The 13,955-nt window shown below is 34.7% G+C and overlaps 1 protein-coding gene across 2 annotated transcripts; it reads left to right on the top strand.

Annotated features, from left to right (window-relative positions):
- The first annotated feature begins 2,316 nt into the window (after positions 1 to 2,316).
- LOC143590192 (uncharacterized) lies at positions 2,317 to 6,965 on the top strand. Of its 2 annotated transcripts, none has more exons than XM_077070748.1 (4): positions 2,317 to 2,348; positions 3,502 to 4,547; positions 5,531 to 6,377; positions 6,904 to 6,965. In XM_077070748.1, the coding sequence occupies exons 2-4, from the start codon at positions 3,573 to 3,575 to the stop codon at positions 6,915 to 6,917; spliced, it is 1,836 nt and encodes a 611-aa protein (XP_076926863.1). In that variant the 5' UTR covers positions 2,317 to 2,348; positions 3,502 to 3,572; the 3' UTR covers positions 6,918 to 6,965. The 2 variants fall into 2 exon arrangements, with proteins under 2 accessions (XP_076926863.1, XP_076926862.1); XM_077070747.1 differs by having other exon boundaries at positions 5,531 to 6,380.
- Positions 6,966 to 13,955: the final 6,990 nt, after the last annotated feature.

Below are 13,955 nucleotides of genomic sequence, written 5' to 3'. Positions count from 1 at the left end.
CCACATTTCCTCAAATTTTGCATCTGGTTTGTTAATCATCTAAATTCTAATTTATAGTCATCCCTTTGCTTCATGTTTTATAGTGTATCGATGGCAAAAAAAAACATAGATAGAGAGTACAACCTTTGACAATCTTTTGGTGCCGAATGTATGTTCGAAGAATGATATTTACAGACTTGATCGCTACAAGAACAATTTATGTAATCTACTTTTTAAGTTATTAAACTTGCCCGTGACCATTCTTGAACCTCAGACAAAACCAACCTCTTACGGTTTACCACCAACACGAGTTTAAAAACCTAGATCATTTAAATTAACACCAATATAAACATAACTCATAAACAAATCAAAGCTTTGTGGAATCAAAATATATTCAAAACCAACATAAAAACAAATGTTTTCAAACATACGTAGATCTAGCAATTATTTGAACCGAATTATGAAACACACGAATTTGGTCGAAACGTTTAAAAAAGAAATTCCAAATATACCCTTAGGTGTACTTAAAAAAATAATTTAAAACCACAAAGGAAACCAAATCCTTTGGACCAAAGCCCACATAGATCTAGAATCAAACCTAACAAACACAACACATATATATTGACACGAACCCAAGATAGATTTAAAGACCCACTCATATAATCCATGCGTCACATTCATACCCCAAACACCTGTACATAGATCCAAGACGATATATAAATAAATATGTATATATATACAATATTATATGGTTCAATTATTCTAAAAAGAGCAAAATTCACAACAAGCGTGAGAAGCAATCAGATTGTTTACCGGGCATGAGAGGTAAATGTGTCAAACTTTTATAAAAATTATGGACAACAAATTTAAAAAATCATGACACTCCGTTATATGAGATAGGTAGACTATGTTCTAGGTGGTCATTGAAGCTGGACACAACGTTAAGAAAATCATGATGTATCGAGTCTAATACTCTTTATTCTTTTCCTTTAAAGAAGGCTACTCAAATTAAAGATAAAACGTTTGTTTTCTAAAATATGATATTTAACCATCGAGTCAAATATCAGGCATGCCCACTTCTAACTTTAAGTTATATCTCACAACCCAAAATTATTAATTAAAAGCCCATAATCAGCTTTTTTATTACATATAAACCAAAACTTTTGAATGATTCTTTGTTAGCTTAGCCCACTTGGTTGGCTGTGACGCTGTGTATATAAGTCTTCAGAGTACATTCATTATCACAATTCATATAATTTAATTAAAAATCATAATTTTCTAAAGGATTATTGTCACAAATTCTATTTCCCATCCCTACCTTTGTTGGCTTATATGTCAATTGTCATCATGTAATTGCCTTACCTGAATACTCCTCTCTATTTAATATGGGGTGATGGATACTTAATCTCTGGCTATATGGAGTGGTATTTTTAGATGATTTCCTTACATTTGAAGGATGACTACGTGACATCAAGGATATAATTAACAATAGAGGATGTCGTGACTTGAGGATGCTAACATTAGCGATGATGCAACAATAGTGAGGCAACGTGAGGATGTGATGCGGGAAAATTACCAAGATGACCGTGGTCCCACAACAAAATATCAAAATAAATATAAGTGTCTAAAAGTTAGACGCTTTACGAAAATTGAGGACTTCAGAACTTGACACATGAGTGAAGCGTTTGTACTTTATATGCTTTATCTAACAGCCGACCCCACCAATGAACCACTTATTTCATGAGACGTGGCACTTTTCAGAGGAAGCGTCTATACATACGTCTTTTATGAACGTATAAAAACAAGACGTCTTCTCTGAAACGCCTTAATATTGACATGAAACGTCTAGCATATGGGTAAACGTCTAAGCCTTAGACATTTTCATCAGCTTAGACTGCTCAGACTCTAGCTCCACCTTTTTTAGAGGCTCCCGTTCGTTTTTTTGACTTTTTAAAATATCTATTAAAAAAAATGTTTCGTACAATTTTTGACTTTTTATTTAAATTATTTTTTTCTAAATTTAAAAAAATAAACGCCTAAAAGTCGTACAAAACGTCTAAAAATTTATTATTTTTTAATAAAAAGTAGGGGACAAATCATTTATTTGTTGAAATAAATTAGTAACGTATATATGAACAATAAAGTAATGGTATTTAATGAAAAGAAATGAATAGCACCATTATTTGGTCCTAAACTAAAGTAATATTTTTGAAATAACCCTTTTTGTTTCAGAAACAAAAAACCCCCTCACTTGAGTGTGCAATTAAATCAAATCAAATCAAATCAAATCAAATCAAATCAAATCTTCCGGTGTTGCCGCTTGGTGATCGGCCACTTCGTGTCAGATTCAGGCGATGCGTCAACATCAGGTGATAATAATAATAATAATACTACTACTAGTGTTAGTTACTATGCTGTTATGCTCTTCAATTTCTTTTTATATAACATGCTGCACTCACTAATTGTTTCTTCTACGGAACTAATTACTTCAATTATGTCTATTTTGAATGAAGCATCGGTAAATAGGTGTAGAATTTAAGTTAAGTGTACGAGTATTTGCACTAGGTTAATTTTTTTTTTGGAGTTACAATAGATATTGTAAATAGAGGATTCAAAATGCTGTTTTAGGTTTAGGAATGTATTCACTTATTGTTCTTCTAGATTTGCAATACGTTTTTCTAGGGCTGGCATCATAGGTCAGACACGATAAGACACCATTACTTACTTGTGGTGCTAGACACGAACACGACACTGTAACTAATCGTGTCATTTTTTTTCCAAACATGACATGACCTGTCATTTCTTCGTATAATTGATAACTTTGATTTAGACATTGTTTGGGAATTTTTTTTCTAAAGTTAGCCATTTCATGCATAGTTGTCAAAGGCACAAGCGCTTAAAAAGTGAGGGCCAGCCCATTATAAGCAAAGCTCATAGCGTAAACATACCATGTTTTGGGGTTTAGACATGTTTTAGGCTTGTTTAGGATGATTCCAAGCCATTTTTGGATGTTTCAGACCAGTTTTCAGAATTTTGCCAGATTTTTTTAGAGTTTGGCCAGAATCTCACCGGATCTGAAGGTCGCCTGATAGCCTGGATGGCGGCGAGTACAAATTTACAGTGTAGTTAGCTTGTAATTTGGATCTAAAACCATACAGACGTGTGCTGTTATGCTTGATTGGGAGGCTTAGATGGTTTGAGTTTACTTTGCTATAATGGTTCATGGTTGAAGCAATTTCTAATTTCATTATCTTATTTTATATGGTTTCATTGTGTTGATGTATGTACATGTAAGTGATTGAATGTTAAATCTCTTCAAATTTCATTCTTGAGTCTCGATAAGTCATAAGATTCGGTTATGATATTACATGTACCATGTTGAAGAAGATGTGTTCTAGGTATAGACCGTATAGGTAGTGCATATGATTATACCTATGGTATGAGCTTCTTAAGTGCTTACAATCATAAATTAAGTTATCACAGATATGCTAATCAGTGTTATCTGACCTTTTGTTAATGCAGTGTGCATTTGGAGGCTTATAATTTCTTCATTTCTCGGATTCATTGTTTCAAAGCCCTGAGAAATCAACTCAATGAGTATGGACAAACATATTGCTGACTGCCCGTACCCTGGATGTTTCTTTTGTGTCATGAAAGAAGGTAACCCTAACAAACGAAGAACCAGCATCATGAAGTTTTTCAGAGAACTCCCTTCACAAGATGATGATGGTCAAGTTCTCCTAATAAGTGGCCTTTGGAACACAGCAATGGCACATCCTAATGATCCCGAGTTCATTGAGTTAGGTATATTTGAATGCATGGCTGCACTTATTTGGAAAGGATTAAAGAACCGCCGATGGCTAGCTCATGATCAAAACATCTACATACCTTATTATGCTGCTCATATTATTGGATCATACACCATGAACATGGAAGATTTTGCTGAAACTGCAGTTAATGCTGGTATAATCCCACCTTTGGTTGAACTTTTAAGGGGTCGGTTGACTTGGGTTGAACAAAGAGTTGCTGTTCGGGCTTTAGGACACTTAGCGACATATGCAAGCACTTTTCCTGCTGTTGCCAGTCACGGGGAGATTCTTGAACTTTGTATCCAATTAGCAATGAGTTCACTTGAGATCGTTTATTCTCATTTTTATCAGTATGCTGATAGAAGACTTAGTTACCACTGTGATCTTCTGACACGTGGCATGGGTGGTGTAGAGATGGAGTCTAGGAAAGCCGAAGAATGGGCTAGTCAGTTACAATGTTGGTCACTTCAACTTATAAACTGTTTTGCATTTAAACCCGAGTTTATTTCTACAATATGCAACCCTGAGTTTCTTGTTAAACTTCCTGGTATGTGGGGTGGACTTGTTAATGAAAATTCACCTGCGGGCATTGGCTTGTTAAGAACGATTTGCCACCATAAGTTTGGAAGAGGACCTGTTAGCAGCTGCCCAAGTGTAATTGAGGCGTTATGTAATATTGCACGGTCATCAGATGACTGGCAATATATGGCTATTGATTGTCTTCTATGGTTGCTTCAAGATCCCAATACCTGCCATAAGGTAATAATATGTATTATACTGAAAAATGTTTCTTGAATAGATTCTGTTATAATTCAACACACTAGATTCTTTCAGTATTCATTATTGTTGGTAGACCATAAAAAAAGAGGTAGGCCTGCAAACAAACCGAATGAACATCAATGGAGCTTGTTCATTTGTTTAACTTTAGCTGAACAAATGTAGAGCACACACTTAAACGTAGGGATTTTCTTGTTTATGTTTGTTAAGAAAATGAACGTGTTCATGTTTGTTTGTTAGTATTCTAAACGAATGATGCATGAGCATAAACGAACAAAAGTTAATGCAAATGAACATAAATGAACACTATTTAAAGTAAAGTTGAATATACAAATTAAAATCTAAAATGCCATCATCTTTACACTTACATCCAGCATTTTAAAACTAAACAAAGATATCGTCAAACTGATTTTAAGTTGGATTTAAGGGTTTAAAAATATGAAAATCAGATAGATTCTAAACATAACAAATCAATGAGAAAACCAAGGTCCGATTGCCTTTTAAAAAAAAGTCTGATTTGGGCCGATTTTGACCGATTGCCGATTAATATCACCAATTAGCTGAAATTTAATCTGTATCTCACCTATTACAGACTAATGCCTATTTCTACGACAGAGCATAAAGGAATGGACATAAATGAACAAATATAAACGTAAATGAACGGACATAAATGAATATCAATCAACAAATGGAACATGTGTTTTATTTAAATAAATAAACAAAGTTTTGTGTTCATGTCTGTTCATTTAGTAAATGAACGAACATAATTGAACTTCCCGCTTAACGGTTCATGGAACGTTCGGTTCGTTTACATACCTAAAAAGAGGTTGAGTGTATGTCTTCTGTTTTCATCCATAAATCTGATATTTTTTACCTGTTCCATGTTCCAAATTTTAGAACAAACATGATTCTGCTTACATTTGATATAACTCAATAACTCATGAGGTAATAATATGTTATATCAGGTTATTGAAAAGGCAGCACCTGCAGTATTAGACCTGGCAGAGATCCAAACTCTTGGGGATCACAAAAAGCTTGGAGATTCCATTCTCAATGTCCTTCAAGAATGCATTCAATCACATGACACAGGTCGCAATTCAATCAGTAACCGAATAAAAGAAGACGTTGAAGAAATATTACATTCACGAGAGCGTTTCAAATGGGAAAAAAGCATGCCTAAAGAAGATCTCCATATCAAACAAGCTGCAGCATTGGTAGTTAAACTAGAAGGCAATTCCTTATTTTCATCTGACAATATATCTGGTGCAGCATCAAAATACTCAGAAGCACTCGCGTTATGCCCAGTAAGATCTAAAAAAGAAAGAGTGGTGTTATACAGCAATCGCGCGCAGTGTTATTTATTATTGCAACAACCGTTAAATGCTATAAGTGATGCCACACGCGCGTTATGTCTTCATAATCCAGTTAACCGACATGCTAAGAGCTTGTGGAGAAGAGCGCAGGCTTATGATATGTTGGGGCTGGCTAAAGAAAGCTTATTGGATGCTATTTTGTTTATAAACGAGTGTTCTCAATCGACAGATCCTGATTTGTCTTCTAAGCAGAATAAAGTGCCTGATTATGCTGAACGATTGGTTAAGAAACAGATGCGTGCTGCTTGGTTGTTTAGGGAAGCTGCTGTTAAACATGGCGGGATTGATTGTGAGGCTGATGTTGGTGATGCTTATGGACAAGGGACCGATGATTCTGAGTGGGAAACTGCTAGTGAAAGTGATGTTGGAAATGATGGTAGAAAAGAGAGGAGTAATGATGATGAGGGAATTACTGATAAGATTGACAAACATTCAAGAGGTAGTTATTTTTGATGTATTTCCTTTTCAGAAAATCGCACAAATGGTCACCGTGAGAAATTTGTACGTTTAGTCCCCACCGTTAATCTTAGTTGGTTTTTACTGGAAAAGTGACGTCATGTGTCATTCACGTGAGGGTAATTGTGTTTTTTAAAATTTGGAACTGTTTCGAACTCCATACCTCCTAGCAAAATCGAATGTGATGAAGTAGACGTTAGGAGTTTTAGAGTTTGAATTTTGAAGGAGCATATTTTTTAGAATTCCAAATTTGTGAAGGCCCAATTTTCCTAACATGAATTGCACATGACATCAGTTTGGGGACTAAATTTGCCACTCTCTCACAAATGTTTGGACTACGTTTGCAATTTTTAACATTTGCTGACAGAACTTACAATATAGTCAAACCACAGGGACCATTGGCGCTATTTTTTCTTTTCTTTATTAGTTACTGTTGTAGTTCACATGTATGCGCATATGCTAATGATTTGTTACATTGACATTTCATTTAAAATACTGATTTGTTGTAGAAATGAAACGTTGATAAGATTTGCAAGACGATCAACATGAAAGTAATGGTCAAAAAGTCAACAGCGAGCTGTAGATTGAACAAGTGGGTTGTGATCTTGTTCAAGACGAAGTTCCAGTCTTTTCAGGTTCCTGCAAAGGCAGATGACCCGTTGAATCACTTATTATTACTGTGTGTTTTTATTGCTTTCGTTATCCTGAAATGTGATTGCAAGGTCTCAAAGGATTGTACATTATTATTATTTATTCGTGTGATTTTGGTGTGTATTTATTTTCGCGTGCAAATCTGTATAAACCCTCTGGGAACTTTCTAGTAGTAGTAATAGTTTATTTATCTATATATTCTGTAAGTGTTATGATCGCATTTGATGCGAGTCGATGCCATTTTAGTCTCTGAATACTTGATTCCGGCTTGAGGAGTGTGTTTGCTGCCCAGTTGCTATGCTTAATACATATTTAAAGGTTTGTTTCTTTTATTTCGTTTACGTTAAGAGTACCGAATCTGTAAGTTCTCCACTAAATAATATTAAGTTTTTCTTTGATTTTACATGGCGGTGAACCTGATCTGATGAGTATTGTAAAGTTGGTCCTTCTAAGTGCAGGTTTACAAGAGGATCTCTTACTCGAGAATGATAGGGGTCGACTGCAAAAGCTATATAAACGCAGATACTAAATAATATGGTGAAGCTCTGAAGGAAATGGGTCAAACTGCCTCGACTGCACGCGCGCTTGCTTTTGACCGCATAGATTCAAACTTCAGAAATTAAAGTTCTACTGGTCAACCAAAAACAAATTGTTTGTATTTCTCCCGGGTGAATTTGAATTTTGCAGTACAGGTTTTTGTATTTTTATCATCGCTATGAAGGTAACGATAACGGGTCATTTAGAGTGGATCTGCTGGTTCTTGATTGGTGAGTTACGATCTCTGGCTTGTGAAAAACTATATATATATATATATATATATAGAGAGAGAGAGAGAGAGAGGATCCGATACAATAATACCTCAACATACAATAGGTACGCGAATCCCCTATATTCACGAAATCGATCCATGAAATCACATCCCAACATCTCGGAATCGTCAATACATAATGTAACATCCCGAAATTTCCAAAATGATATTATTTATATTACTTAATAATAGAGGGAAAGTTTACTCGGATTATCGGGAAATAAATAAATAGAGTAGGAGTTAGTATGGGTCGGGCTAGTGTGGGTAATGGATATGGGTTATGGACTTGGGTTATGAAAGAAGGAAGGAGAGTCCATGGGCTTAAGCCCATGATCCCTAAATATAAATACCATTAACCACCATTTAATCCTCATTCTCACCTATTCCATACACACACACACCCAAAACACACACGACCCGAACCAAGATCCGAAGGCGAAAACCCGAGCTTGTTGGTGCTGGAACGTCGTGACGGACCAAAACAACATCAAGGCTTAACCGTGTTCGTAGTTCGACTCGTTCAAGGTACGTTTATAGTTAGAAATCGTTCGTATAGGTTCGGTTTGATTTGAGAAATGATAGATCTGAGTTTGTATGGTAAAAACGAATCCAACAAAGCTAATCTTACTGAAAATGGTTATGATTTGTTGGGTTAATCGATTGATAAAAAGAACCCGTAACCTATATGCCTAAATCGCACCCTTTAAACATCGATGTTAGGTCGATTTGATGGTTGGGGTTTGTAGGCGCTGGTCAGACGATCCCGTGGGTACCTAAATCGAGTTATTTGGTTAAGAAACGAAGGTGATTAAGGGATTTAAGAACGAACAGTAGCTGCAGACGACAACTTCGCCTGCAAGCTAAGTTCACCTGATGACAACTTCGCCTGCAAGCTAAGTTCGCCTGATGACAACTTCGCCTAAAGCCAAGTTCGCCTGATGACAACTTCGCCTAAAGCCAAGTTCGCCTGATGACAACTTCGCCTAAAGCCAAGTTCGCCTGATGACAACTTCGCCTAAAGCCAAGTTCGCCTGATGACAACTTCACCTAAAGCCAAGTTCGTCTGATGACAACTTCGCCTAAAGCTAAGTTCGCCTAAGGTTTAACTTCGCCTAAAGCTAAGTTCGCCTAAGGTTTAACTTCGCCTAAAGTCAAGTTCGATTAGAGAATAGATTAAAACAATAAGTAAAAGTAAGCTAATACTAGGCCACCAGATTAGATCAGGCGAGTATTGATACGTGTAACTTATACAGTCAGCCGAGCTCAGTTAAAGAAAGGATTTACAACTATCAGAGGAAGAAGCAGAGTTCAGGTGAGTTTCTAGCCCCATTCCTTGTTATGTTTTCGGGGCTGTGTGCATACTCGATGTGAAGTGTGAATACACTTACCTTAAGTGGTAAGTGTATGCTATAGATGTTATACGAGGTATATATTTTATAATGCTTGGCGGTACGTGAACGATCTTCGGATGTTGCACGTATCGCCAAGGATAGTAAATTCCAAGTGGTTGATAGTGTGTACGAATGTTATGATGTGACTGGTTTATTACGTAAATACCGAACTGATATGAAGTGTGATATAGGCAGGTAGAGGTAGAGTGTGTTAAAAGTGGCAAGAGTTTAGCAAGGGTGTTAGTGGCATAACGTGAGCGCGTGATAGGGAAAGCCTGTACGTGCCATCGTTATTATGTGTGTATGATTGTTGATGTGACATGCTTATTATGTAAATGATATGAAGCGTGTTGTAGACAAGTAGAGGTAGAACGTGTTAGAAGTGGCAAGAGTCTAGTAAGAGTGTTAGTGGCATAACGATAGTACGTGGTAGGGTAAGCCTATACGTGCCTTCGTTATTAAAGTGGCAAAGTGGCATAACGTTTTACGTTATTAAAGTGGCAAAGTGGCATAACGTTTTACGTTATTAAAGTGGCAAAGTGGCATAACGTTATACGTTATTAAAGTGGCAAAGTGGCATAACGTTTTACGTTATTAAAGTGGCAAAGTGGCATAACGTAATACGTTATTAAGTGGCAAAGTGGCATAACGTTATACGTTATTAAAGTGGCAAAGTGGCAAGGTGGTAGGTGTAAATAAGAGGCTAAGTGGTAAGTTAAGCAGGTTAGATGCGAAAGTGTGAATACACTTACCTTAAGTGGTAAGTGTGTAGATGTTATACAAGTAGCTATTATGTAATGCTTGTCGGTACGTGAACGATCTTCGGATATTGCACGTATCGTCAAGGAGAGTGATTGTCAAGTGGTTGTTAGTGTGTATGTATTCTATGATGCGACTTGCTTATTATGTAAGTATTGTATTGGTATAAAGAGTGCTATAGACAAGTAGAGGTAGAGTGTGATAGAAGTGGCAGAGTCTAGTAAGAGTGTTAGTGGCATGACGATAGTACGTGGTAGGGTAAGCCTATACGTGACTTCGTTATTAAGGTGGCATCAAGTGGCATAAAGTGGCATAAGTGGCTAAGCTGTAGGGGTAATTAAGAGGCTAAGCTATAGGGGTAATTAAGTGGTTAAATAGTGGCATGTTAGACAGTGGACTATGTGTCTTCGGATACGTATATATTGTATGAAGTGGTTGTATGATAAGTTGCTTGATTAACTAGAACTCACTCAGCGTAGCTGACTTTTAGTATGCACGCAGGTGAGTAGGATGAGGCAGCTCGCTTGAGGAGACACGTGGCACTGAATAAGAGGCTGGCATCGAAAGACTCAAGACGTTTAAGTTTAATGTTTCGTTTATTTTGAAAGACAAAATGATGTTTTAAGACAAGACGTGTTTTGTTATGAAATGTTTTATGAAAGTTTTTAAATTCCGCGAATGTTTTAATTAACTCTGATATTTAGAACTGCGTTTATGAGTAAATCAAACGCTAAAGTAGGGCCACCGGTGACGGGGCCTTACACATAACCAGGTAATCATTGGTTCACTAAAAAAAAATAGTTTTGGATCGTTAATCGATCAATTTTTTACTTTTTTTTTCACGAAAACCATTTTGAGCGTTTTTTAGAGCGTTTTAGGATTTTTGGCTGAGCGTTTTAGGTTTTTTTTGGCTGAGCGTTTTAGAATTTTTTGCCTTTGAGCGTATCGCGTACCTATCGTACATTAAACAATTATTGTACAGTAACTTCACCCTATATATATATATATATTAGTTTTTAACCCCCGTATTACGGGGGTTGTTATATATTGTTTGTTTTAATATTTATTTATTTTTTAAATTTATATTTTTTTATTGTATGAAAGTTAATAATATACTTATGGTTTGATGATAAATTGTTTCATATATAAATGAGATGTTATAATCCGGTTTAAAAGCTATATGGTTTTGATAAGACCTAAGACCCGTTTATTTTTTTATTATAAATTTGGTTTTTTTAATTATAAATAATATTTATGAAAGTTAATAATATACTTATGGTTTGATGAGACCAAGACCCGCTTATTTTTTTTACTATAAAATTGGGTTTTTAATTTAAATAATATATATATATATATAAAATAAATAAGATATTAATTTTTAGTATATCCTATTTTATAGGATTTTTACATCATAATTTGGTGAGAATAATTTTTAATTTAATGAGATGCTATAACCCGTTTAAGGAATATTTGTGTTTGGTAAGACCCATACCCATGAATTCGGGTCAAATGCATGAGAAACCTCCATTTAAAAATCAAGCAAATCTGGTGACTCCAAAAAAAGGGAGAGCGACCACATCACGACACGTAGGATTTTTATGTTTTCGTTTATATATATTATTATTATAGATTGATGTTTTTCTTACAAAAAGATTATTGGAACATATATATATAGATAAAGGATCCAATACAAAAATCCCTTATCGTACAATAGGTACGCGAGTGTCTGGAACGTCGACTTATAAAAACACACGGTGGCAAGATTGTAATTTTATTCAAATCATATTCCGTCCCAAATTAAGTCATTCGCCCATCAACCACGATCATACAAGGACTCATAAATTGCAGACCAAGATCAGAAACATAATCAAATTTCATTCACACCTATCGTCTACTGTTTCACGGGGTTTCACACAGGTCAGTTGTCAAATTGAGCAATTGAAATTGAAATTGTTGAACTAATTGATCAATTAAACTTTGAAATTGGTCAAATTAATCATTAATTTGAAGTTTTAATTAATCAATTTTGAGTTTTGCACAAACCCAGTTGCAGACGTTCCATATTTTGTTCATATGATCTAATCAATGATCAAATTAACGGTCGATTGACGATTGTTTGATGATTATGAGAATATATGAAGTGATTTCAGTGTTCAATTTCATGTTTACATGTGTTTAATTTTTTTTGTTAGTTTTAGAAGTTCTGAAGAACCAGAACTTCTTAGAACTTCTAAACTTTATCAAAACTTTTAAACTCTTTTGAACACCTAGAACTTCTTAGAACTCCTAAACTTTTTTGAACACCCTAAACTTTATCAGAACTTCAAAACTTTTTTAAACACCTTGAACTTCTAAGGACGTATTAGAACGTTTAAAGATGTTCGTTTTTTTTTGAACACCTAGAACTTCTTTGAATGTATTAGAACGTTTAAAGATGTTCTTTTTTGGTCAGAACGTTTATAGGTCTTCAGTTTTGTTTCAGAACGTTTAAACATAATATGTTGAACCCTAATCAGAGCTCGATTGAGTGCGTTATTCTGCAATTCCATAATCAATTGATGTTTTTGTTAGAACTTCTAAACTTTTTTTTTGTTAGAACTTCTAAAGTTTTGATACAGAACTTCTAAACTTAAACGTTTAAAGGTGTTCGTTTTTTGTCAGAACGTTTAAACTTGTGGTTTTGGTCAGATTATATTAGTTGAACATTTAAATTTTTTGTTCATTTTGGTCAGAACTTTTAAATTTGTAGATTTGGTCAGAACGTATTAGTTGAACCTTTAAACTTTTTGGTCATTTTAGTGTTCATTTTGGTCAGAACGTTTAAACTTTTTGTTCATTTTGGTGTTCATATTAGTCTAAACTTTTTACTTTAGAAATTCTAGACAAAAAATTTAGAAGTTCTGTACAAAAAGTCCAGAACGTTTAAAGTTTTGTGCAGAACGTTTAAACATGAACCATAATTATAGCTCAATTAATTGTATTATTTTGCAATTCATAATCGATTGATGATTCTAAAGCCTCTTACACATCAATTCAATTGATTAAATCAACAATTTTTGATCAATTTGAAGATTATTAAACTATAGCGATAATGGGTTTATCGATTTTGATTATGCTTTAGTTTTGTTGATGATTTGATTATGGTTGAAGGCTTGCAGCAAATGACGATCTGTTGTGTGATAAGTATTTTTGATTTAATTACAATTATGCCACCGCGTAGTTTTAATTGCAATTAGGATCGGGTGGTGCTGGGTCTCGCGTACCTAATATACGATAACCTATTATTGTACGTTAACTCTCCCCTGTATATATATATATATATATATTCACACGATGGATGCTCTTTTATTATGAGAAAATTAGCAACATGTATAGAAACATTTGGTTGTTTTCAAGTGTTAAAAGCTGATTATCAAGCAATAAATTTGATTTTGAAAGTGTGCATCAAACATGTATTGGTGCAAAAAAGGTGAATCATGCGAAGTTGGGTATAACGTTGTATGGGATACACTTCATTATTATATACATTTTGCATAAAGAAACTAATTACGACAACAAATTAAATATATAAATTTCCTCACAGTGTTGTAAGGGGTTAGTCGTATTACTCGGGTTTATTCCATGCATTCACAGATATTATTAGAGTATGTTCCCTTCTTAATCATGCATACTTTGCCATACAAACATTCATCTATACATACTTTTAATTATATATTTTCATATACATCTACGCAATACTTTTAACCCTTTCTATATCATTCATTAAACATTCATATAACATACACTTACCACTTAGGGTAAGTGTATACACACAACCCCGAAAAACATAACAGATTAATGGGGCTAGAAACCCACATGAGTCCTATTTCTTTCGGAATTGATTGTAACACATATCTTCAGCTAAACATGGCTAACTGCCTAACTGTTTAACATATATAAGTGTTAATTAACT

The sequence above is a fragment of the Bidens hawaiensis genome, unplaced genomic scaffold, assembly GCF_021521415.1.
Source record: "Bidens hawaiensis isolate Kalapana, Puna unplaced genomic scaffold, B.hawaiensis_p1.1 tig00038207_1, whole genome shotgun sequence".
Lineage (NCBI taxonomy): Eukaryota > Viridiplantae > Streptophyta > Magnoliopsida > Asterales > Asteraceae > Bidens > Bidens hawaiensis.
The sequence above is the reverse complement of the archived record's forward strand: the minus strand, read 5'-3'. Positions and strand labels throughout refer to the sequence as shown.

Bases quoted from the DNA above. Each gene is read 5' to 3' on its own strand.
- LOC143590192 (XM_077070747.1), top strand. From the start codon at position 3,573: ATGAGTATGGACAAACATATTGCTGACTGCCCGTACCCTGGATGTTTC. The intron at 4,548-5,530 runs GTAATAATATGT...ATGTTATATCAG, and splicing joins ATCCCAATACCTGCCATAAG to GTTATTGAAAAGGCAGCACC.